Source organism: Fundulus heteroclitus, chromosome 20, assembly GCF_011125445.2.
Source record: "Fundulus heteroclitus isolate FHET01 chromosome 20, MU-UCD_Fhet_4.1, whole genome shotgun sequence".
NCBI classification, from domain to species: Eukaryota; Metazoa; Chordata; class Actinopteri; order Cyprinodontiformes; family Fundulidae; genus Fundulus; species Fundulus heteroclitus.
Genome location: NC_046380.1, coordinates 37,747,132 through 37,769,590, shown reverse-complemented (window position 1 = coordinate 37,769,590; position 22,459 = coordinate 37,747,132). Strand labels below are relative to the sequence as shown.

The following is a 22,459-nucleotide window of genomic DNA, read 5'->3' as shown; positions in this document are numbered from 1 at the left end:
CTGCAAAACATCTACCCTCAATCTCCTGCAGCGTTGACATCCACCTGCAAAACCTCCACCTTCTGGCTCCTGCAGATTTAACATCCACCTGCAAAACCTCTACCCTCAATCTTCTGCAGCGTTGACATCCACCTGCAAAACCTCTACCCTCAATCTTCAGCAGCGTTGACATCCACCTGCAAAACCTCCACCTTCTAGCTCATGCAGATTTAACATCCACTTGCATAACCTTTACCTTCACCTTTCTGCAGCATTGACATCCACCTGCAAAACCTCCACCTTCTGGCTCCTGCAGATTTAACATCCACCTGCGAAACCTCTACCCTCAATCTCCTGCAGCGTTGACATCCACCTGCAAAACCTCCACCTCCTGGCTCCCTCAGTGTTAACATCTACCTGCAAAACCTCCACCTTCTGGCTCCTGCAGATTTAACATCCACCTGCAAAACCTCTACCCTCAATCTCCTGCAGCGTTTACATCCACCTGCAAAACCTCCACCTTCTGGCTCCTGCAGATTTAACATCCACCTGCAAAACCTCTACCCTCATTCTCCTGCAGCGTTGACATCTACCTGCAAAACCTCCACCTTCTGGCTCCTGCAGATTTAACATCCACCTGCAAAACCTCTACCCTCAATCTCCTGCAGCGTTGACATCCACCTGCAAAACCTCCACCTTCTGGCTCCCTCAGTGTTGACATCTACCTGCAAAACCTCCACCTTCTGGCTCCTGCAGATTTAACATCCACCTGCAAAACCTCTACCCTCAATCTTCTGCAGCGTTGACATCCACCTGCAAAACCTCCACCTTCTAGCTCATGCAGATTTAACATCCACTTGCATAACCCTCACCTTCACCTTTCTGCAGCATTGACATCCACCTGCAAAACCTCCACCTTCTGGCTCCTGCAGATTTAACATCCAACTGCAAAACCTCTACCCTCAATCTCCTGCAGCGTTGACATCCACCTGCAAAACCTCCACCTCCTGGCTCCCTCAGTGTTAACATCTACCTGCAAAACCTCCACCTTCTGGCTCCTGCAGATTTAACATCCACCTGCAAAACCTCTACCCTCAATCTCCTGCAGCGTTTACATCCACCTGCAAAACCTCCACCTTCTGGCTCCTGTAGATTTAACATCCACCTGCAAAACCTCTGCCCTCAATCTCCTGCAGCGTTGACATCCACCTGCAAAACCTCCACCTCCTGGCTCCCTCAGTGTTAACATCTACCTGCAAAACCTCCACCTTCTGGCTTCTGCAGATTTAACATCCACCTGCAAAACATCTACCCTCAATCTCCTGCAGCGTTGACATCCACCTGCAAAACCTCCACCTTCTGGCTCCTGCAGATTTAACATCCACCTGCAAAACCTCTACCCTCAATCTTCTGCAGCGTTGACATCCACCTGCAAAACCTCTACCCTCAATCTTCTGCAGCGTTGACATCCACCTGCAAAACCTCCACCTTCTAGCTCATGCAGATTTAACATCCACTTGCATAACCTTTACCTTCACCTTTCTGCAGCATTGACATCCACCTGCAAAACCTCCACCTTCTGGCTCCTGCAGATTTAACATCCACCTGCGAAACCTCTACCCTCAATCTCCTGCAGCGTTGACATCCACCTGCAAAACCTCCACCTCCTGGCTCCCTCAGTGTTAACATCTACCTGCAAAACCTCCACCTTCTGGCTCCTGCAGATTTAACATCCACCTGCAAAACCTCTACCCTCAATCTCCTGCAGCGTTTACATCCACCTGCAAAACCTCCACCTTCTGGCTCCTGCAGATTTAACATCCACCTGCAAAACCTCTACCCTCATTCTCCTGCAGCGTTTACATCCACCTGCAAAACCTCCACCTTCTGGCTCCTGCAGATTTAACATCCACCTGCAAAACCTCTACCCTCAATCTCCTGCAGCGTTGACATCCACCTGCAAAACCTCCACCTCCTGGCTCCCTCAGTGTTGACATCTACCTGCAAAACCTCCACCTTCTGGCTCCTGCAGATTTAACATCCACCTGCAAAACCTCTACCCTCAATCTCCTGCAGCGTTTACATCCACCTGCAAAACCTCCACCTTCTGGCTCCTGCAGATTTAACATCCACCTGCAAAACCTGCACCTTAAATCTCCTGCTGAATTAATATCCACCTGCAAAACTATAGCCCTCAGTGTCCACCTGCAGAATTAACATCCACCTCCAGAACCTCCACCTTTCAGACTCCTGCCGAATATACCTCCACCTGCAAAACCTCCACCTTCAGGTTCCTGCAGCAATGACATCCACCTGCAAAATCCTCTACCCTCAATCTCCGGCAGATTTAACACCCACCTGCAAATCCACCACCCTCCTTCTTTTGTAGAGTTGAGATCTATCTGCAAAGGTTTCATCCTCATTCTTTTGGAGAATTAACATCCACCTGCAAAATGTCCAGCTTTCAGATTCCTGCTGAATATACCTTCTCCTGAAAAACCTCCACCTTTAGGCTCCTGCAGCATTGAGATCCTCCTGCAAAACCTCTACCCTCAATCTCCTGCAGATTTAACGTCCGCCTGCAAAACCTCCACCCTCATTTTTTTGTAGAGTTGATATTGTCCTGCAAAACCTTCACATTCATGTTCCTGCAGCATTGAGATCCTGCTGCAAAACCTCTACCCTCAACCTCCTGCAGCATGTACATCCACATGCAAAACCTCCAGCCTCATTCTTTGTAGAGTTGACATTTGCCTGCAAAACCTCCACCTTCTAGCTCCTGCAGATTTAACATCCACCTGAAAAACCTCCATCCTCATTCTTTTTCAGAGTTGACATTTGTTGACAAAACCTCCATCCTCATTCTTTTTCAGAGTTGACATTTGTTGACAAAACCTCCTTCCTCTTGCTCCTGCAGATTTTGCATCCATTTGCAAAACCTCCTCCTTCAATTTCCTGCAGAGGGAACATCCACCTGCAAAACATCCACCCTCAGTCTCCTGTTAAATTAATATCCACCTGCAAAACTGTACTCCTCAGTGTCCACCTGCAGATTTAACATCCATCTGAAAAACCTCCACCTTCAGGCTCCTGCAGCATTGACATCCACCTGCAAAACCTCCTGCCTCATTCTTTTGCAAAGTTGACATCTGCCTGAAAAATATCTACCTTCTGGCTCCTGCAGATTTAACTCCAACCTGCAACACCACCACCCTCATTTTTTTGTAGAGTTGAGATCTGTCTGCAAAAGCTACATCCTGATTCTCTTGGAGAATTAACATCCATCTGCTAAACGTCCACCCTGGGTGTCCTTCAGCTTCAACATCTGCAGGCAAAGTCTCCACCCTCAGTCTTCTCCTGAAGGTCCACCTGCCAAAACTCCACCCTCATTATCTTGCAAAGTTGACATCTGTCTGCAAATAGACATCCACCAGCATAAGCTCTATCCTCAGGCTCCTGGGATCTGCCTTTAAAGCTTTCACTTTCAGGGTCCTGCTGAATTGATCTCCTCCTCCTCTAAAACATTAACCCTTATTCTTTTGTTGAGTTGACATCCACCTGCAAAACCTCCTCCCTCAATCTCCTGCAGCATCAACATCCACCTGTAAAGTCTCCACCCTCATTTTTTTGCAGGGTTGACATCTGCCTGTAAAACCTCCCACTCCCGGTCCCGCCCCGAAAGTCCCGCCCTTAGCCTCCTCCCACTTCCGATATGACATTACCACGTGACCTATGATTTGTGAATACCAGGTGAGTGACCTATAGCCTATCATTATGACTGACCCACAGATGCTAGTAGCCATTTTGAGACATTGGCTTTCTGATGTTTACCACATTACTGCTTATTTTAACCGTCTAACGACCGCCTCCTACAAATTGCGTCCAGTAACAAAATCAAAGACTGACCACAAATTGAAGAAGCGGTCACTGGATCATCAGCAATAGAAATGGATGATATAGGTGGCATGTATTTCCAGTCTCATATTGCTGGGGCATCCTCTTCTCTGTGAGAAAAACGCTGACATGTTAGGACCAGCCTCTAGAACCAATCCTCTTCTAAGACCCCAGCCCTCCCCTCTATAGAAGGAGTGAATCAAAGCTGAATGAAAGAATCCGACTTTCTTTCAAGCCAGTATAAATGTTGCCGTGGTAATTCACACATTTAAACTATTAAAGAATAGGATTAGATTCTGCACCATACAAACATCTCACCATTGTATTATGAGTAACTCTTGATGGCTTAGCAGCCAATTATTTGAGACTACCTCCTATTCAGTTTGTAATTCTTATTTTTATTCTCCATAAAACAATTTTGCTTAATTGAGAAATTTTCCAACTAACGACATCTGATTTTTACATATAAATGAATCCGTTTTTCTTTCAAGAACTTGTTGATTGGTGTTCCTACAACATATATTTTATCAGTTTCAAACCCAGGCAAATGTTACTCACATGGGGGATCTCTGTAGTTTAATATAACCACACTGGGAGTTTTTAATGCCGCCTCAAGTCTTCGTCAATTATTATCTGTCGCAGACAAAAGTATTATACTACAACTCTATATTTGAGGACATAGGTCTCATGCTGCATCTGCAACTGTATAATAGCAATGTGTTTAATCACATAGCATAAGTATCAGTTTCTTTCCCCACTACTCACATACTTACCCACACATACCCACTCACACCAATAGGGTAATTTGTCCCACATCACCACAAGCAGAGAGATAAGGGGGGTAAAACCCCCTCAAGATTATTTTTCTCCCATTTCCAGCTAATTAACTAAGACTAAAAGTAAAGTATTTTGACCACGCTTACCGATAAGTCTTGATTGCTCTAGAATAAAATGAAGATTATTATTGTATATCTCTAACCGATAAGTCTAGTTCTGCCCAGTTAACTATAGTGGTATCAAAATACGCTTACAAAGGGTATGATGATTAAATCATAAAGAGAGTGAGAAAGAATTTAGGGTACACTAATCTGCTGTTTTGTTTTCTTTTAGGCGGTAAGGGATTCTAGCTATAAAGAATTGAAATAAGCCTGAAATAAGTTTAGTTGGTAACCCAATATGCACATTGATTCTTTGATAACCAGAGTCTTTTCTTTAATTCACTATTTTCTCTGAAAGAGTTGACTCGATTACCTCCCTGATCTCTTTAGAGAAAATAAGGTTTCATAATATATGGTTAGAGATATACAATAAATGACATAATCTTCATTTTCTTCTAGAGTTATAGAGACTTATTGGTAAGGGAAGGCAAAATACTTTATGTTTAGTCTTAGTAAATGATCTGCAAATGGAAGTATAAGAAACTTCAGGGGGTCTTTTGCCCTTATTTCCTATTGTCTGTGATTATGTGGAGTAAATTACTCTATGAGTGTGAGAGGGTATGTGTGGGTGAGTATGTGAGTAGTGGAGAAAGAAACTGATCCATATGCTTGTGTAATATGTGATAAAACATATTGTCGGACCCACCCAGGGTGGGCAGAGGGAGGCTCAGGACAGTGGGAGAGAGTCCAATGACTAATACCACCCAACCAGGGCGAAAAATGGGAAGCTTGGGTGGGCAAGCTAGAGGCAAAACAAAAAGGAGTTAAGGTGGCCGACCAGGGGATTGACAGCAAGAGGGATCAGCCGGCGACTTGGGAGTGCCAGAGAACTCAGGAAACTTCAGAGCGCCGGAGAACTCAGAAGGCTTGGGTGTGCTGGACAGTGGCGGCTGAAGAGCTCAAGCAATGGCCTAAAGGAGCGACGCCTGGAGAGCCTGAGCCGTCGCTCGGCAGGTGTCGCGGTGGGCGAACCCGGCGGTGGGTGAACCCAGCGGTGGTACGGCAGAGTCAGTGGCGGGCGTCACGGTGGAAGACCCCATCGGCGGTACAGCATCTCAGGCGGCCGACGGATCCTTGAAGGCTGGCGGCAGGACGCTGGAGGACACCGGGGGCTTGAAAACGCAGGGAGACTCAGGCAGCCAGCAGCGGAGTAGCAGAGACTCAGGCGGCTGGCAGCGGATCACAAGCGACTCAGGCGACCGGCGACGTACCCTCGGTGGCTGGCAACGGAGGAGGACCCAAGAAGGCCGGCGACGGAGCTTCACATGAGTCCTCTTTGCGTGACGCTTCAGAGCAGGACCCTCAGGCTGCTGCTGGCGACGAAGAAACAGGAAGTGCGGCGGGTGCAGCTGGAGCTGCGGGACCAGCAGATGCAGCAAACGAGGCTGTCAGGCAGGATTGTGAGTCTTTGACTTTAAAAAAATATATATATATATTTTACTTGACACAGTTTTCAGGAGGCGGTCGTTAGACAGTTAAGAGGCAGTAATGTGGTAAACATTAGAAAGCCAATGTCTCAAAATGGCCACTAGCATCTGGTCATCTTTAAGTTGGTCATAGGATACAAGTCTTAGGTTACATGTCATAAATCTTTAATCATAGATCTTAGGCTACAGGTCACACATCTGGTAGTCACAGATCATAGCTCATAGGTCACCTATCTGGTAGCCATAAATCATAGGTCATGTGGTGATGTCATACTGGAAGTGGGAGGAGGCTATGGGTGGGACTTCCGGGGGCGGGACCAGGAGTGGGAGTGGTATCTGTCACATTGGAATGTGGGTGGGGTTTCAGTTAGATGATTGAAGGTGGGGTCTACTCTCTCCACCTTCATTCTTTTGCACTTTACATCCACCTGCATAATGTCTACCCTTGGTGTCCTTTAGTGTTAACCTCTGCAAGCAAAATCTCAACCCTCAGTCTCCACCTGCAGAGTTGAAATCCACCTATCATTCTTTTGGAGAATTAGCAGCTACCTGAAAAACCTCTATCCTTATTCTCATGCAAACGTGACACCTGTCTGCAAAACAACAGCCTGCAAACATCCAGCTGCAAAAGCTCCACCCTCAGGCTCCTGCAAACATGTGATCCACCTTTAAAACTTTTAATTTCAGGCTCCTGCTAAATTGATCTCCTCCTCCAAAACCTCCACTTTAAGTCTCTTGCAGAGTTCACATCCACCTGCAAAACGTCCACCCTCGGCGTCCTTAAGCAGTACCATCTGCAGGCAAAATCTCAACCTTTTGTCTTCTCCTGCAGAGTTAAGGTCCACCTGCCAAATCTCCATCCTCATTTTCAGGCAAAGTTGACATCTGTCTGCAAAACCACAGCCTGCAAACATCCACCTGCAAAAGCTCCCCCCGCAGGCTCCTGCAAATATGTGATCCGTCTTTAAGACTTTCACTTTCAGGCTCCTGCTGAATTGATCTCCTCTTCCTCCAAAACCTCCGCCTTGAGACTCTTGCAGAGTTTACATCCACCCGCAAAACCCCCACCCTCATTCTTTTGCAGAGTTGACATCTGCGTGCACAACTCATCTGCTTTAATTAACTTCATGCAAAAGATCCTGAAGTCATGAGGAAACCTCCACCGTCCAGGTTAGCAGTTCTTCATCATTTACAACCTCTGACCATTCTTAATCTTTCAGTCCTATTGGGGGATCATATATCGCTGAGTGATAATATACTCCAGTTAAAGCTTGTGGTAAATATGACATAATTGAAACTTCCTCCACAGTGACCTGAAGAGGATGTGTTCTTTTGATGAATGGGGTCAAACTTGATGATGTTGAGCCTCCAACTAATCTCTTCTCTGAAAGCAACAGTTGTTGTTGGGTAGCAAAAGTAGGCCTACACCCATTGTCTCTACATGCTACCTGTCTCCAAATTTCATAAAACGTTTGATTTTTACGGCAGCGGCAACATCAAACATCAGCTTTCACCTCTGCAGCCGTTCTTCAAGTCTTCTCTCCTCTGAAAAGACAATCAGCCTCCCCCTACATGGCCGCTCGATAAAAAGTCTGTCTTAAACTTTTTCAAGTTGAAGCTGTACATCCCCTCCACCCTCTGACATCCACCATCAGCAGGTGGGTCATATCTCCACTGTTCCCAAAGCTCACACTGTGACCTACAAGCTGCTGACCTGTCTGTGTTTCCTGCAGAAATCAGGCAGCAGATCCACCTACAAAGTTACGTTTGGGGATTGATGGGTAGGTCTGTTGAATCTGGCATGTACTGCTTAATTTACTGCAGTCAGTGATAGTGCAAAGTTACTTCTGGCTAAGGCTGTGATGCTGACTTTGGCTTAAACTGATGCAAAAACTAAACCTAGCACCAAAACATGATTCAGCCATACGTTTGTGTTTCCACTTTTATGTTTCCGTCTTTTCAGATTTTCCAAGAAGGTCCTTTTGGTATAGGTGGCCACTTCCAACTGAAGCAAGGATTTGAGGCAAGATAGTTTTATGAAGCTGTCCAACAACAAGGTGGTATGGGCTGGACTGAATGGGATCAGTTAAACATGTGTTGTGAAAAAGTTAACGTTTTGCCAGTAATTGTGCCTCTGTAATCATTCACTAAGAATTGTCCGTTTAAGTCTTTAGGCCGTCCTCAGATGAGGGGAGGAGCCAGAGCATGGGAGAACCTTGTGAGTCAAATGCAGATGGTATTTTACTTGAGAGATCTTGGGAATCAGAATAAGGGACATCGGGGGACAACCAGATGTGTAGCATCAGAGATGGTAAACAACTCGATCTAAAATAAGTGATAACTACAATAAGATTTTCATGCTTCTGTTGTTTAGGGTGCTGAATGTTTCGACAGCATTTAAAAGCCAACATGGAGAAAGAAATGGACGTCAACGTTTGAGGTAAAGTGAGTGATTCATCCAGAAAACATTAATAAAGAAGGCAGGATCTCATATCTAAAATAGTTTGGCAAAATTCCCTTTGTTTAGTAGATGGACCAAGTGATGGAAACACCCAATGAATGTCAGCAATTAAAGGGGTTGATTTCTAAACATAACTTTGAACAGATAAAATGTTCAACCAACTCTAGCACGAGTGAAGCCTGAAGACTGAGCGAGTCGTATCAGTTCTAAGGACACATTTCTTATTAAGTAAAGCCAAACTGTTCTGAAGTGATCTAAATTGTCTTTTGATCTTTGAGTTACTAACCTGACTCTCGGCAGATGAATTTCATTCCGCTTAGCTCCACTCATCCATCTGGGACAGATCCATAGGAATGGCGTTTCAGAAGGCTGGGCCTTATCAAAAATCCTTGCATATGATTGGATAAGCCACTTGTCTATCATCTTTATCGATGTGCTATTTCAACCTATCACACCGAAGCCAACCTGTGACGCTGATGAGAGCTACGCAAGAAAAAACAAAACTTGAACCTGATGTTCTTTTAATGAAACAATATTAGGTAGATTGGACAACACGGAAGAAATAGCAGCATCAATGCTAACGCTTGCTTCCTTGATGCGAGCCGCCATTGTTGTCTGAATCAAATCAGTCTCACGTCACGGTCGCTTCTCCACTACGTCACATCTATGAAACTCCAGCCCTGCGTCCTGATTGGCTAAACAATAAAATTGGTTGGAGAAATCACTCTCTATGGGAGAGGTCCCAGATGGATGTGAGTGAAGCTAGGCAGGGCTAAGCGGAACGAAATGCATCTGGCGAGCGTCAGGTTATGAGTTACTGCACTAAGGTGTAACAATATAACTGAACGAAATAAAAAGAGAAGCAAATTTTAGTTTTCTAATGATTTTGCTCAACATTGGATGAAAACATTTTTCAAAACTCAAGGTCTGAATCAGCTGTTTTTTTAAATCTGTAGTTGTCAATTTAAACCTGTTTAATGCTAAAATGCTCACGTTCACACCTTCTGTCTTTTTTAGAACCTCGTGCTTCGGCCATGATGGAGTGTGGAACTGGACCGCCCTGGACACACGGAGGTGAATGATGCTGAAAAGTTTGGGCTCTGGGAAAGCCTTAGATTCCTGGCTTAACGTTCATATTAAGAGTCGTTCCTTCCTCCTTCCTCCCAGGGTGCACCTCTGCAGGTACAGCTCTTTAGGCTCATCAGGTGGAGCCTCTAGAGAGAAGCTAGAGCTCTGGATCGTTTGTTCAGCTGAGTGCTAATCAAGCTCATCTCTGTTGCTTTTTGCTTTCTCCTCGTCCTCCTCCACAGACTGACGCGTTCTTCCTATTCGCCCTCCTGGAGCTTTGTGCGTGGAGATCTGCGTCTGTTGTCCAGTCTCTTACCTGAACCTTTACGCTGCTCCTCCACCCTTCCACCAGTCCTCCTGCAGATCTCTGTCACCAGCCAGACTCAGAGCCGCGGTGCATTTGCCTCCTCCCAGACGTCCCCACACCCTGCTGACCGTAAGCTCTTCTTCTTGTGTTAAGATTAATTTAAAATCTATTTTTGCCGTGGTTCTAATACCTACCTCTCCTCCTAGTGCAGCCCTGGAAATCAGCCCGGATTCTGATCAACCGTCATTTTGTTCTATTTTAAATAAACCTGTTCGACCTTTATCTGACACGGCGTTCTTGCTGCTGCACCAGAGTTCTATCTCATATCATGACACATGTTCCTTCTTCATAGCAACTTCTTGCAGTACTCACTCTGACCTCTGCTTCTTTGAGGGGGTAACTGTATCTGACCAGCATCTCGCCAAGATGCAGAGGCTGTTTGACATGATTTGGGTTTTGTTTTTGGACTTTTCTTTCCTTCCCCTCTCTCTGTTCAGTCACCTCCCAGCCACCACTCAACACATTACCAGATCCACCCGCTGCCACTAATTACCCTCAAGTCATTCTGTCTGATCCTCTGCCTCCATACACCTGCCTCACTCATCCACTTCCTGCCAGAACATCTTGTTTTGTCATATTGCCTGCAAATGTTTGTCTCCTAGTGTCTTTTTAATAGTGCTTGTGTGCTTTGCCTGGTGGAGTATCAGTCTTCTCTGCATGACTGAGAAATATTTGCTACTTCAGGTCAAGTCTGTATTATCCAATAACTTCTGGTCAGTTCCTGTTCAACCTGCATCATCTGTTCAAGTCAGCTCCTGCCTTCATCACCGGTTCCAGTTTGTCTCTGCCTGCTTCCATCTGCTGAATTCTGGTTCTGCGTGCCTGCCTCGTCAGCCACTATTCAGTCTAGCTCTGTCTGGCTGCCTTTTCATCCGTTGCTCAGCAATTTCAATAAACCTTTTAAAACGTAACTCTGTCGTCTGTCTGAATATCGGGTTCCCAGAACAATATCATCACACTGTTAGATAACACAGAAGAAAAGAGTATTGGTTGCTGTAAAAACGCTCCAAATACAAAGAAATGTCACAGCCAGTCAGTGGGTGATCATATACAATAAATGAGATTCACAATATGCTCTAGAAATAGTGCAGACCAATAGGGGAAAATATTAAGAGTTTTGACAATATTGTACTAATAAAAATCAAAATAACATGTGATGTACTTGTATTTAGTCCCACTGAGAGAACACCTTCCCACCTTTCTCTGGGATGACGACCACAAACCCTCTTTGCACATCTAGTTTCAGGATCCTGGTGTGGGAGTTTGTTGGAGGGTGTTGCTGCCACTTAGTAACTAAACCTTTTTATTCCATACATTCTGAGTCCTGAGTTTGATTCTGCGTGTGGATCAGGAAACTTCATCTAAAAGCTCACATTCTTACATCTCGTCTCAAACTCAAACAATTTCTGTGTTAATCAAACTTTAAGTCTGAATCGAGTTTAGATCTGAGCTTTGATTGGACCATTATGCTCTGATCTGAGCCGTTTAATGGCCATTCCAGCGGTACATTTAGGCTCATTGTTTTGCTGGAAGGTGCAGCTCTGCCCCACTTGGGTCTTTTTCAGGCCTGCCCAGCTTGACATATCTTCTCATAGATCTTCTCATTTTTACCCCCAATCTGAGCATGCAGTGAGACTGGTCTAGTTTAAAAGCGGCTGCATTGTAGCAGACGTGGTAGTGATGGAACCAGAGAGTTGCCTGATTTAATCCCTGCCCAAGCTCATGCTGTCTTTGGATCTTAGGGCAAGACCCTTAACTTGCCCAGCAACTGTAGCTGCGTGATTGTGGTGGTCTGGAGGGACCATAGGTGCAGAATGGTAGCCAAGCTCTCAATACTACTAAATAACCAACATCTCAGATTGTCTTGAATTTTTGACTTTTTGGACTATTACTCCACTTTCACATGCTCCATTCCTCCCAACCAACAGCCCCTCATCCTTCTGCTATCTGTCATTGTCCATGGCTTTGCAGCAATCCCTCACTCTCAGAAAACAGGGTACAGTAGGAGTACATTTCTGTCCCCTGTGGTACAGTTTGGACTTGTGTACCCCTATAGGGCTAATAATTGGACTTTATGACACATATTTGTACTTTTTGAGGGCCTGAAAGGTACATTTATGTTCCCAAGTAGTAAATGGTACAAGTATGTACTCTTTATTAATACTTTTAGGGTACACTTTCAGAAGATGGAAAAATGATAAGATAGTAATTATATTATTTAATAATTAGTAATTAATTATTTTTTTAATTATTAATTTTAGTAAATCAAAAGTTAAATTTGTTAATTGAACTGAAAATGAAGGAAAAATGGCAAAAAGAATGGGAGAAATGGGAAGAACAGGAAAAAAAAGATTTATCGTTTGAGATTTGGGCATTCTGTCTTAAATAGTACTCTGTTTATTTTAGGGAAACATAGGAATGGGAAATGTGAATACTGTGGAGTAGATGAAACAACTGAACAATGTACTTTTATTTGTTAAACAAATGCTTGGGCCGGTATCACGGCACCCAACAAAAGCACACTCACACCACAAGCCCTGGTGAATACAACACATGAAAAACTCCCCCTCCCCTAGTCTCCTCAATCTAAATAAAAACAGCTCAGGACCCAGGGACAGCATAGGTCCCTTAGTTTAAAACCACACAGAGGACTTAGCAATAAAACCTCCCCCTCCTTCAATGAAAGGCTAAAATCTATTAAAAAAAAAGAAAGATTCTAGATTGAAACAATTAAAATAGCTAAAACAGTAATTAAAACAATGGCTGAAACAGTAGTGAGTAGTGAGAACAGGTGGCTTCAGTTCAGGTAACACGCTGATTGGGAGTGTCTAACTGCTCTGTGAAAGGCAGAACTCCTAATGCATACTGAGGGATCAAATACGTATTTCCCTCAATGAAATACAAATGAATTAATATATATTCCTTAGATTTTTTTTTCAGGATTTTCTTTGTGATATTCTGTCTCTCCATGTTAGAATACATCTACCGTTAAACGTGCAGAATGATCACATCTTTATTAGTGGGCAAATGAAGAAAATCAGCAAGGGATCAAATACTTCTTGGACTCACTGTACATGTACAAATGTGTTTGTTTATATAGTAATAAAAAACTCATAAAAATGTATGAGTGGCTGTGTTTTGAAACATATGTAGCCGGGGCACTATGGCCCTGAAGCATGGTGCTGCACACCCTTCCTTGTGCCCATATATGGAAAAGGCTGTGATGGAGCACACCTGGCTGTAATGAGCACCTACATTTAAGAGCAGGTAGCTCACTGAGGAAATCAGATCCTGCTTTGGGTGACTGTCAGAACACTATGGATTGGTTTTACTGCAGAGAAGGTTGACCTGCTACTGTTTCAGCCATTGTTTTAATTACTGTTTTAGCTATTTTAATTGTTTCAATCTAGAATCTTTCTTTTTTTTTTTTTTTTAAGATTTTTGCCTTTCATTGAAGGAGGGGGAGGTTTTATTGCTAAGTCCTCTGTGTGGTTTTAAACTAAGGGACCTATGCTGTCCCTGGGTCCTGAGCTGTTTTTATTTAGATTGAGGAGACTAGGGTAAGGGGAGTTTTTCATGTGTTGTATTCACCAGGGCTTGTGGTGTGAGTGTGCTTTTGTTGGGTGCCAATTGGGTGCATTTAGTTGTATATTGTCTTTTTCTTTATTATTCCTCCCCAAGCAGTCTAGCTTAATTGGGTTTTAACTGATTCTCAGCTATAAGGATTCCAGGGTCAGCATGGACCCCTATTTTTAAGGTGGACCTTTTTTAGACTGAAACTGACTTGCCCACAGGAAGTTTAGAATTTTAATAAAATTGTATTTAACTTGCAACAGTGCCTCTGACCATTCTTACAAACTTATCTGTGATCTGGTAAAACAAGGTTATCGGCATATAACCAACGGTGCACAAGGTCACACATACATACATACATACATCCTGTCAGAATATTCTATTTCTTTTAACCCCACTAAGATTATTTAAACGCACTGGACCATTTGTTATAATAGCTATAGTTTTAAAGTTTTAAGAAAAAAAACGTGAAAATGAATTCAATATTCAACGAGTTATGGTTGATTAAAATTCATTCTGTGCCTGGTCAACACAATACACGGAGCTGAGCTGTCGACCGCCCCAAGATGGCGCCCCCAAATCCCGTCAGCGCCCTTAGGCAAAAGCGGTCGATGCGGGGTCCACTCTTATATAATGTCTATGATTGGCAATGTGTCTCACTGTGGTTTTTGAGTCCCAAGCCCTCAAAAAAAAATTTTTAATACAGATCGCAAAAATATGAAATTTACATAAATGAAAGTTTTATTCTGAAAATCTTTTAGCGGAAGCGTGTGTTTAGTTTCAGTCTACAGGTCACAGTCAGTCGGTTGCTCTCCGGGTGTTTCTCCCTCCGGTGTCGGTCAGGATGGTTCGGACCGCGGAGCTGCTGCTGCTGCTCGGACTCTCCGGCGTCCTGCGGGCCCAGCTCCCTCCTCCTACAGTTGTCATCAACCTGGACCTGGATCCGGAGCTGCGATGGTTGCCTCTCAAGACAGTCTTCGACGTAGACTACCTGGGCAGAGCCGCGGCACAAATCATCGAGTAAGTCTTGTCTGAGGCATCTGTTCAGCGTCTGTCGTGTTTTTTCTCCGTTATACCGGCATAAAGTCAACGCGCCTGGAAGCAAACCAGCTCCGTGTTTCCAGCCAGAGGCGGCCCTACTTTATATGGGGCCCTGAGCACAGTTTCATTTGGGAACCTTCCAGCTGTTATCGCTCTGCACAGCTCAATCAATGCCTTGTTTATCTCATCTGTGCATCATACATCTGAGATTATTATACTTCCTGGAAGGTAACAAGATTAAAAAAAATAATTAAACACATTGATTGACTATGCATCAAAACACACGTGCATTTAAAGGGTTTAAAAATGCTGGAATATTTCTTATTGCTGGCAAAGTAGAGGATGAAAATGATCAAACAGAATCATTTGTTCTTTTCTTTTAAATGATACAGACTTTTGAATCGTGCATCTATAAATCCAACGTCTGTGATTACCAGGCTCCTGCTGGTGACAACATTATACCACCTTTGTTACTGCAGCACATAGCAAGCATTGACCTTTCCTGCTTTGTTAACTTTATTTTAATACTTTTTAATACGTGTTTGGCTCAGCTCTTGAAGCACTAAAGTTTTTTTTTTTTTTTTTTTACTCCATCATAATACACTGAAATCGGGGACATTTTCCAGGGACAGCTTTTGCCAGGGACAGGTCATCCAAAACGGGGACTGTCCCAGGAAATCGGGGAGGTCTGGTCAGCCTGAGATATAAGCAATACTGACACCTGGTGGGTCAAATCAGTACAACAGCTTGCCAATCGCAAAAATGTAATATGCTGTTTTTAAACGGTGTGTTGCTGTAGTAAAGTTTTACTTCCACAAGATAGATTTATAATGTTATATTCTGTTCTATTTCTGGTCTGCTTCTCTTACTGGCTTCCATGTTAGCAGGCTGCAGCTCTTTTGCCAAGATAAAATACCAAATGTGGCGCTTTTTGTTGAGAACCCTGTGAAATGTCATATGATTGGCTGAGGAACCAGGAAGTAAACGCGGGCTCTGAACCGAAGTAGTTCCGGATCGTACCTGTAGGTTTGAAAGGAGAAAAGCTTGACTAAAACAATGTTGATGGAGAGGACCAACTGTTTATAGGGAATGTTACCTCTATCCCAGGTGATAAAGGAGAATGATTTAGGTTGATTTTACAGTAAATGTTTTACTTATTGCTCCTTTATAGAGTGCAAATATTTTTGTAGGGTCTGCTAAGACTCTTACCGAGTCCAAAAATGTCCATATCAGTCCCTTTGCGAATGATATGAATTGCTTGCATGAAATTATCCCTCAACACTCCTCTTCAATAATTAACTCATGCCTGCAGTAAATTCTGTGCTGTAACCTTAGGCCTTCATTTACAGAGCTGTGCACTCAGACGTTCCTGAGAAATTACATGTTACAATCACCAGCAGTGAGATTGTAACATGTAACAAACCATAAACTTCTCAGCAGGAGGCAATAGCCCTTACAGCTTTTGAAAATAAGGTGTTTTTGAATCTGTTAGTTTTTAATTTAATGTTTCTGAAGCGTTTACCTGATGGACTCAATAATTTTAGTCCAAACTTAGGCTTTTTGATATCTAAAAATGATCAATTTCTCTTCAAACATATATTTTATATTAGTGGGACTCAAAACAGATCATCGCTGATTTTACTATGACCATGTTTACATTGACCACTATTCTGTGTTTTTCTCTCTATTTTGGCTTCTGCAGATCAATAGTTCCAAAATGGGTGCATCACGCAATGACCCCCGTTGTGGCATCCCTGGAAAAATACATCCCCCTGCCGTATGCTGGGGAAATCCGCGGCCTGGCCTCTGTCCTGGGAGGAAACCTGTCTGACGCCGTCATCCTGAACTTTGCCTATGAGTTCTCTGCGTACGTACCGCTTCAAACGCGTCTTGGCTCGTAAATGGACAAAGCTTTTACTCACCCACAGTGTATATGTAAGTAGATGTGCCATGAAAGCCAAGGAGCATTGACGCCATCTAACCTTCTGCTTTTATAGATTTTGCACCAGCATCGTGGCACAAGATAAAAATGGGAACGTGTACCACGGGAGGAATCTGGACTATCCACATCCTGTTCTCAGGAATATGACTGTGAATTTAGTTTTCCAGAAGAACGGAAAGGTAAAATATGGATTCAGAGGGAAAAAAAGCTTTGTAGTTATTTGAAGGAGTTTATGCAAAACAGTACTTAAGATAAACGTTAAAACATCCACGGTTTGTTTTTCTTGTAGCTGCCTTAAATTAGAGATGCAGTGAACAGAGATTTGAGCAGAGATTTGTGCAGAGGCGATGTCACACTGTGTGCGAGAGAGAGCAGCTGCTAGAAAACAGTGTTTTACTCATTGAAAGCAGGAAAAAAAGTTCCAGTGGAGTTGACATTTCTAACTGCCTTCAGCATCTTCTGTTAGCAATTAGCATAGCTAGCACTGCTGAGCTAGCAGTCTGCGTGTTTATCCACGGAGAATGTAGATCGGAACATTACCTGAGGTGGAACGATCCAACACGTCCCATGGCAGACAGGCACGGAAAGATGGTTAGAACGAAAACAGAGCCATTTTGGTAAAGTACGTCCCCTCTGCCCGATGTCGATTTCCTGCTTCACTAATTTGACAAAACGTCCCCAAGGCGGCTATGAAGTGACCTCCTGTGGCAGACGGCTCAATCTCTGAAAAGGTTGTGTATGCTTTAAAAAAAAAACAGCTCCCAAACTGCCACGTTGTGGCTTATATCTGGTGTTTGTTGATCTCAAATGGAGTATTTCAGCAGCTGCAGGTTTAAATGCAGTCAAACTGCTTAATGGCATCATAGCTGGGAACCACAGAGCTCTGCAAAGACCTGCCTGCCTATATTTAGCTTATTTTGATGCTCATTGGGTAAGCTCAAATGTATGTGTACCAACTTGTTGATGTGAGCTGTTTCTTGATGCTTCGAAGATTTTTTGAAGACTTTTGTTCAGCTTGGGGGGGGGGGGGACAGAATGGACATGCCTTATATCTGAGGGAAACAAAGTTCACTTTCTTTGGTTTTCTTACCCTGATTTAGCTTGCCCTGTAGGCACACAGTCCAGTCAGATGCTGTTTGGTGAAAGTCATCCTTTAGTCTAAGCTTATCCCTGCAGTTAGAGACCCGGTTTGCAGCGTCAGCAGTTTTATTATATTTACTAAACTAATCATCCTGTAGTTCCAGTTATTTGTAATGCAAACAGCGTGGGTTCTGGGTATTCTGCCTATTTTAAGCATCCGAACATCCCAGCTTCTTCAAAGATTCTCTGAGGAAAGTGTGACGGTTCTTTATTGACGCTAACCTTTAGGTGGCGTACGTCGGAACGTCATTTGCCGGTTATGTCGGCTTGTGGACAGGAATGAGTCCCGGCAAGTTCACCGTGTCTGGTGACCAGCGAGGTGAGACTTTGTCACGGTTGAAAGCATGTCGCGTCTTGTTTCCCCTCTCACCCGCCCTGAATGTTTGTTTCCCGGTTCCTCAGGAACCGAGCACTGGTGGAACTGGTGGAAGAACGTCGTGTCTGCCGTCCTGTTCCACAGCTCGCCTGTCAGCTGGCTTGTGAGAGAGGTGAGGACGTTGCAGGAGGCGAAGGGAAAACTTCACATTTACAGCTTGAGGAAGTGAAACAATGGTGTGTAACTGACGCAGACCCTGGAGGAGGCCGAGGACTTTGAGGACGCAGTCATGCGTCTGTCGAAAACCCCCCTAATCACCGGGGTGTATTACATTGTGGGCGGGGCGCGAGCAGGCGAGGGGGTCGTCATCACCAGAGATCGAAAGGGCCCCGCTGATATCTGGCCCCTGGACCCCCTACAGGGAGGGTAAGGAGAAGCTGGTGGGGGGTCAGTGGGGGGACCCATGCACTCATGAAGCAACATGTAACACCACCTTCCTGATGTGTTTAGATGGTACAGGGTGGAGACGAACTTTGACCACTGGCTTCCTGCTCCTGCTAAAGACCATCGAAGGTCAGTCGTGTGACGTGATGCTGATCCATAACGCTGGCTAACCGTGATTACACTGCTGTCATGTCATCATGTCTTAGGGAAGCAGCAAACAAGGCACTAAATGCTACCGGTCAAGATCACATCAGTATGGACAAACTTTACCAGGCAAGTGTCAGGTCAACAGTGCATTGCAAAAGTATGCATGTTTCCTGAGCTTTTTCACATTCTGCCAAAAATGTAAATGTTGTGGTTTGCATGTTTCCGCGGCCTTTAACTCTGGCACCCCTAAGCGGAAGACCAACAATACTTTGTGTAGCTCTATAACATGAAATCCCAATAACACACATTTTACCTTTAACCAGATTTCATGTTAGAGGGCACGTTAACGACAAAAGAAAAAACAATAAACATAACATTTAAATCATCTCACTTCTGCATTAAACTCTTCCGACTTAGAGATAAAAGTCCATGATAAGGAGGTATTAGGTTCAGGTGATACTGGTTGGAATCTCTGCACATCAGATTGTAGAGGCCTGATCATAACAGAGTCTTGTCCTGCAGGTTTTGTCGCTGCATCCCATCTGTAACATGTAAGTTATTTCTTTACTCTTCTCTTAATCTGTTAACATCAAGAAACCACATGTTTGTTGTTGCTGAGAGGGAGCGGTTCTACTTCCTGTTTTTCAGCAGGCGCTAAATGATCAGCGCACCTTTGTCAGGATCCTGCACTTGAACACATTAGGGTTCATCCACAGGTCTCGAGCGAAAGTTTCAGACTTTTCCAGAGTTCTTGGTCCCTTGTGTTCATTCTAAGATAGAACATAATAAAGTCCACTATGATGTTATGGCAGAGGTAGGAAATAAGGGAAGGAGGGAAGGGAACACGCTAGGAAAGAAAGAGAGGGAGGATAGAAAGAAGAAAGGACACAAGGAAGGGAAATGAGGTTAAGATTAAGTAAAGCAGGGCAGTAGCAGTGGATGTAGGATGCAAGGTGTAAAAAAAATTGCAGGATTGGACATAGGTCACAAGCAAGGAAGGATAGATATATAGTAGGGAAGTAGGATACATGAAAGGAATAACAGCAAAGTAAGAAGTACACAAAAAATGGAAGTACACAAGGAAGTATTCATAGAAGGAAGGAAGGACTCAAAGGAGCGATATTAGGGTACAACATGAAATAAAGTCTGAAAACACAAATGCTGTATTTTTCTTTTTCCACATTTATCCTGACCTGAAAAATACTTAAACCCTGGCCCGCGTAGATCCGCTGCAGATGTGTTTTCTGCCTTTTCTACGCCCTCCACACAAATGCTAGCTTGAATTTCTCCTCTGTTACCACAAATGTGAAAGTGTCCTTTGTCTTCTGTCTTAAAATGCTCCCAGAATTACAGTTTATACCACAGTTATGAGTGCTGCCTCCCCTGGGAATTACACCACATTCATCAGACCAGAGGTATGGAAGTGATCTGCTTAATCGTCTAGAAAACCGCTAAGAAATGCTCCAAACTAAATGAGAACCCTCAGTCACTCATGAAGTCGTAATGTTTCTTAAGGGCTGCCTGCAGACCGACTGAGCCGGCTGTGAAGGACCCAAAGACTGCTTGTGCTGAGCGTTGCAACGTCACAACGTGATCACATGGAGCTACACAGCAGGAAGTCCCACTTCTTATTTTAAATTTTTATTATATTTTTACAATGAAACCGCCTTTAATGAGAGAACTTTTATCACCGTTGCCTTATCCAGTCAGCTTGCGGTATGTTCATCTTTGAAGTTCGAGCTGGTTGAAAGCTGAATGTAACATTTTGACCTTTTTAACCAACTCAACAGACTGGATTCAGCATACACTCACACCCAGCTTGCCTGTTTGATATTGAGCTCATTTGTGTTGTTTTAACCTGATCTCCCTGGAAAAGAAAAGAAAAAACTTGTTCTGAAACTAAAATTTGCTTTTAGGAATCAGAGCCATAAAGATAAGGATTATTTCTGCTTTTCTAACCAGACATTCTGTGTGTTTGGGCAAGAGGCAGGGTGCAGGTCGCCAGTCCGTCACAGGATGCGCACACTCACACATGAGGGTAACTTAGAGGAATCCGGAGAACACGGAAGAGAACCCACGCATGCACGTGGAGAACATGGAATCTCCACGCATGAAGACCTCAGGCTGGGATTCGAACCCAGCACCTTCTTCCTGCAAGGCAGCAGTGTTACCGACTGCACCAACTGTAAAAAAAATGACATGAATGTTGTAAAAGATTTATGGGGATGTCTTTGGATATGTAGATATATTTTTATGCACTTACAAGAAAGCTTTTAGTCATAATATCAAATGTTTTATAGAGAAATTGGAAATATTGAATGATTACCACGATGTTGGATCAGGTCATGATGGACATCGGTGTGTTTGGAAACAAAGGAGACTTGCTGTTGATGGATTAAAACCTTGCTCTGCTCACTGCCCACACGTCTCATCGTTTGATTAATTAAGTTCTGCTTCAAGATTCAACAAATCCGTGTCTCTATTTCAGCACCGACTCGGTTAATTCTCAGCATGGATAGATCTGGAGCCATTTTGACCTAATCTCGTAGGGAATTCTTCCCAGTCTGCAGACCTTTTACAGAATAAACTCGCCAAAGGTTTCCGAGTGCGTTTCTTTTTGCCGTTTTCTTCCACACATCGGGAATCAGAAATAGGACCTGGAAAGTCCAAACACAGCCCGACTTCTCTTCAGATAGCAAAGTGTCTGGGCCTACAGACTTTGAACCAGACCTTGGTTGGAATACAGCCAGCAGCTTCGGTTTGGACTTTCCGATGGCAGAACAACAGTGACTACTACATGTCAATGAAGAAGAATTCAGTTCTAAATGTTCTCTAGGTCGCTGCACATCTGGGACAAGGATGTGGAGAGGAGAGGGGAATGAAGATGCTGATTCACTGTCACAGCCTGAAAGAGTTCAAACCACAGACTCTGCTGAGAGAGGGGAAGCCCAGATCAATCATTAACATGCGTGTGTTTGCCCACACTTCTGTTTTACATTAAATCAGACTTTAACTTCCCTGTTTTAGCCCACTGGCTATAAACTGAATTATTTCTGTTTGCTAAATGCCAGAATAGGGAAAGATCATTTTTAAAGATGTTGTCTTTGTATTCAAATGTGTACATATATATTTCCCGATTATTCAATAGAATTGCCTCAATTTTAACTGTGTGAATTGGGTCAAATGTTTTGGCTTTATTCTTCCACAAGCCTTTCACCACAGCTTTGTGATGGTGGCGCAGGAGTTAAGGGGGTCATCCTGTAACTGACTGGTTGCCGGTTCAATCCCCCACTCAGACCGTCTTACTTGTTGTGTCCTTGGGCAAGACACTTCAGCTGCATTACCTGCTGGTGATGGTCATAGGTCCAGAGGCGCCGATGTATGGCAACCTCGCTTCTCTCAGAGAGCCCCAGGGCAGCTGTGGCTACTAACATAGCTCACCACCGTCAGGGTGTGAATGGATGGATGAGCAATGCGCTCTGGGGTTGTTGGACTTGATAAAACGCTGTACAAGGACAAGCCCTTTACCATGAACTGCTGTAACTGAGTCAGGTTTGTTTGTCGCTCGGCTCGCACACGCGTACTTTGGGAAAGCGATCAAGGCTTTGCGGTAGCCTCTCTAAAGCACGGGCCGCCCTGTAATCAATATGTCGGTTTGCTGGGGTCACTGTATCCCTAGAAGACCTTTTTGTACCCAAGCCTCAGTTTCTGTGCTGATGTTG

At 43.9% G+C, this 22,459-nt stretch overlaps 1 protein-coding gene and 1 long non-coding RNA gene across 4 annotated transcripts; both read left to right on the top strand.

The window, feature by feature from the left end:
- Window positions 1-7,452: 7,452 nt before the first annotated feature.
- LOC110366560 lies at window positions 7,453-10,345 on the top strand. 3 transcript variants are annotated; one of them, XR_004927252.1, is made up of 8 exons: window positions 7,453-7,896; window positions 7,972-8,019; window positions 8,202-8,298; window positions 8,406-8,456; window positions 8,613-8,678; window positions 9,717-9,881; window positions 10,010-10,203; window positions 10,281-10,345. It is a non-coding gene; the product is annotated as an uncharacterized LOC110366560 (long non-coding RNA). The 3 variants fall into 3 exon arrangements; XR_004927251.1 differs by having other exon boundaries at window positions 8,202-8,456; XR_004927253.1 differs by having other exon boundaries at window positions 8,202-8,456; window positions 8,613-8,683.
- A 4,135-nt stretch (window positions 10,346-14,480) lies between these two features.
- LOC105934216 (N-acylethanolamine-hydrolyzing acid amidase) lies at window positions 14,481-21,157 on the top strand. The gene is made up of 11 exons (XM_012874102.3): window positions 14,481-14,727; window positions 16,451-16,615; window positions 16,746-16,869; window positions 18,059-18,149; window positions 18,233-18,318; window positions 18,400-18,572; window positions 18,657-18,719; window positions 18,797-18,863; window positions 19,260-19,288; window positions 20,083-20,152; window positions 20,253-21,157. The coding sequence occupies exons 1-11, from the start codon at window positions 14,552-14,554 to the stop codon at window positions 20,271-20,273; spliced, it is 1,065 nt and encodes a 354-aa protein (XP_012729556.3). The 5' UTR covers window positions 14,481-14,551; the 3' UTR covers window positions 20,274-21,157.
- Window positions 21,158-22,459: the final 1,302 nt, after the last annotated feature.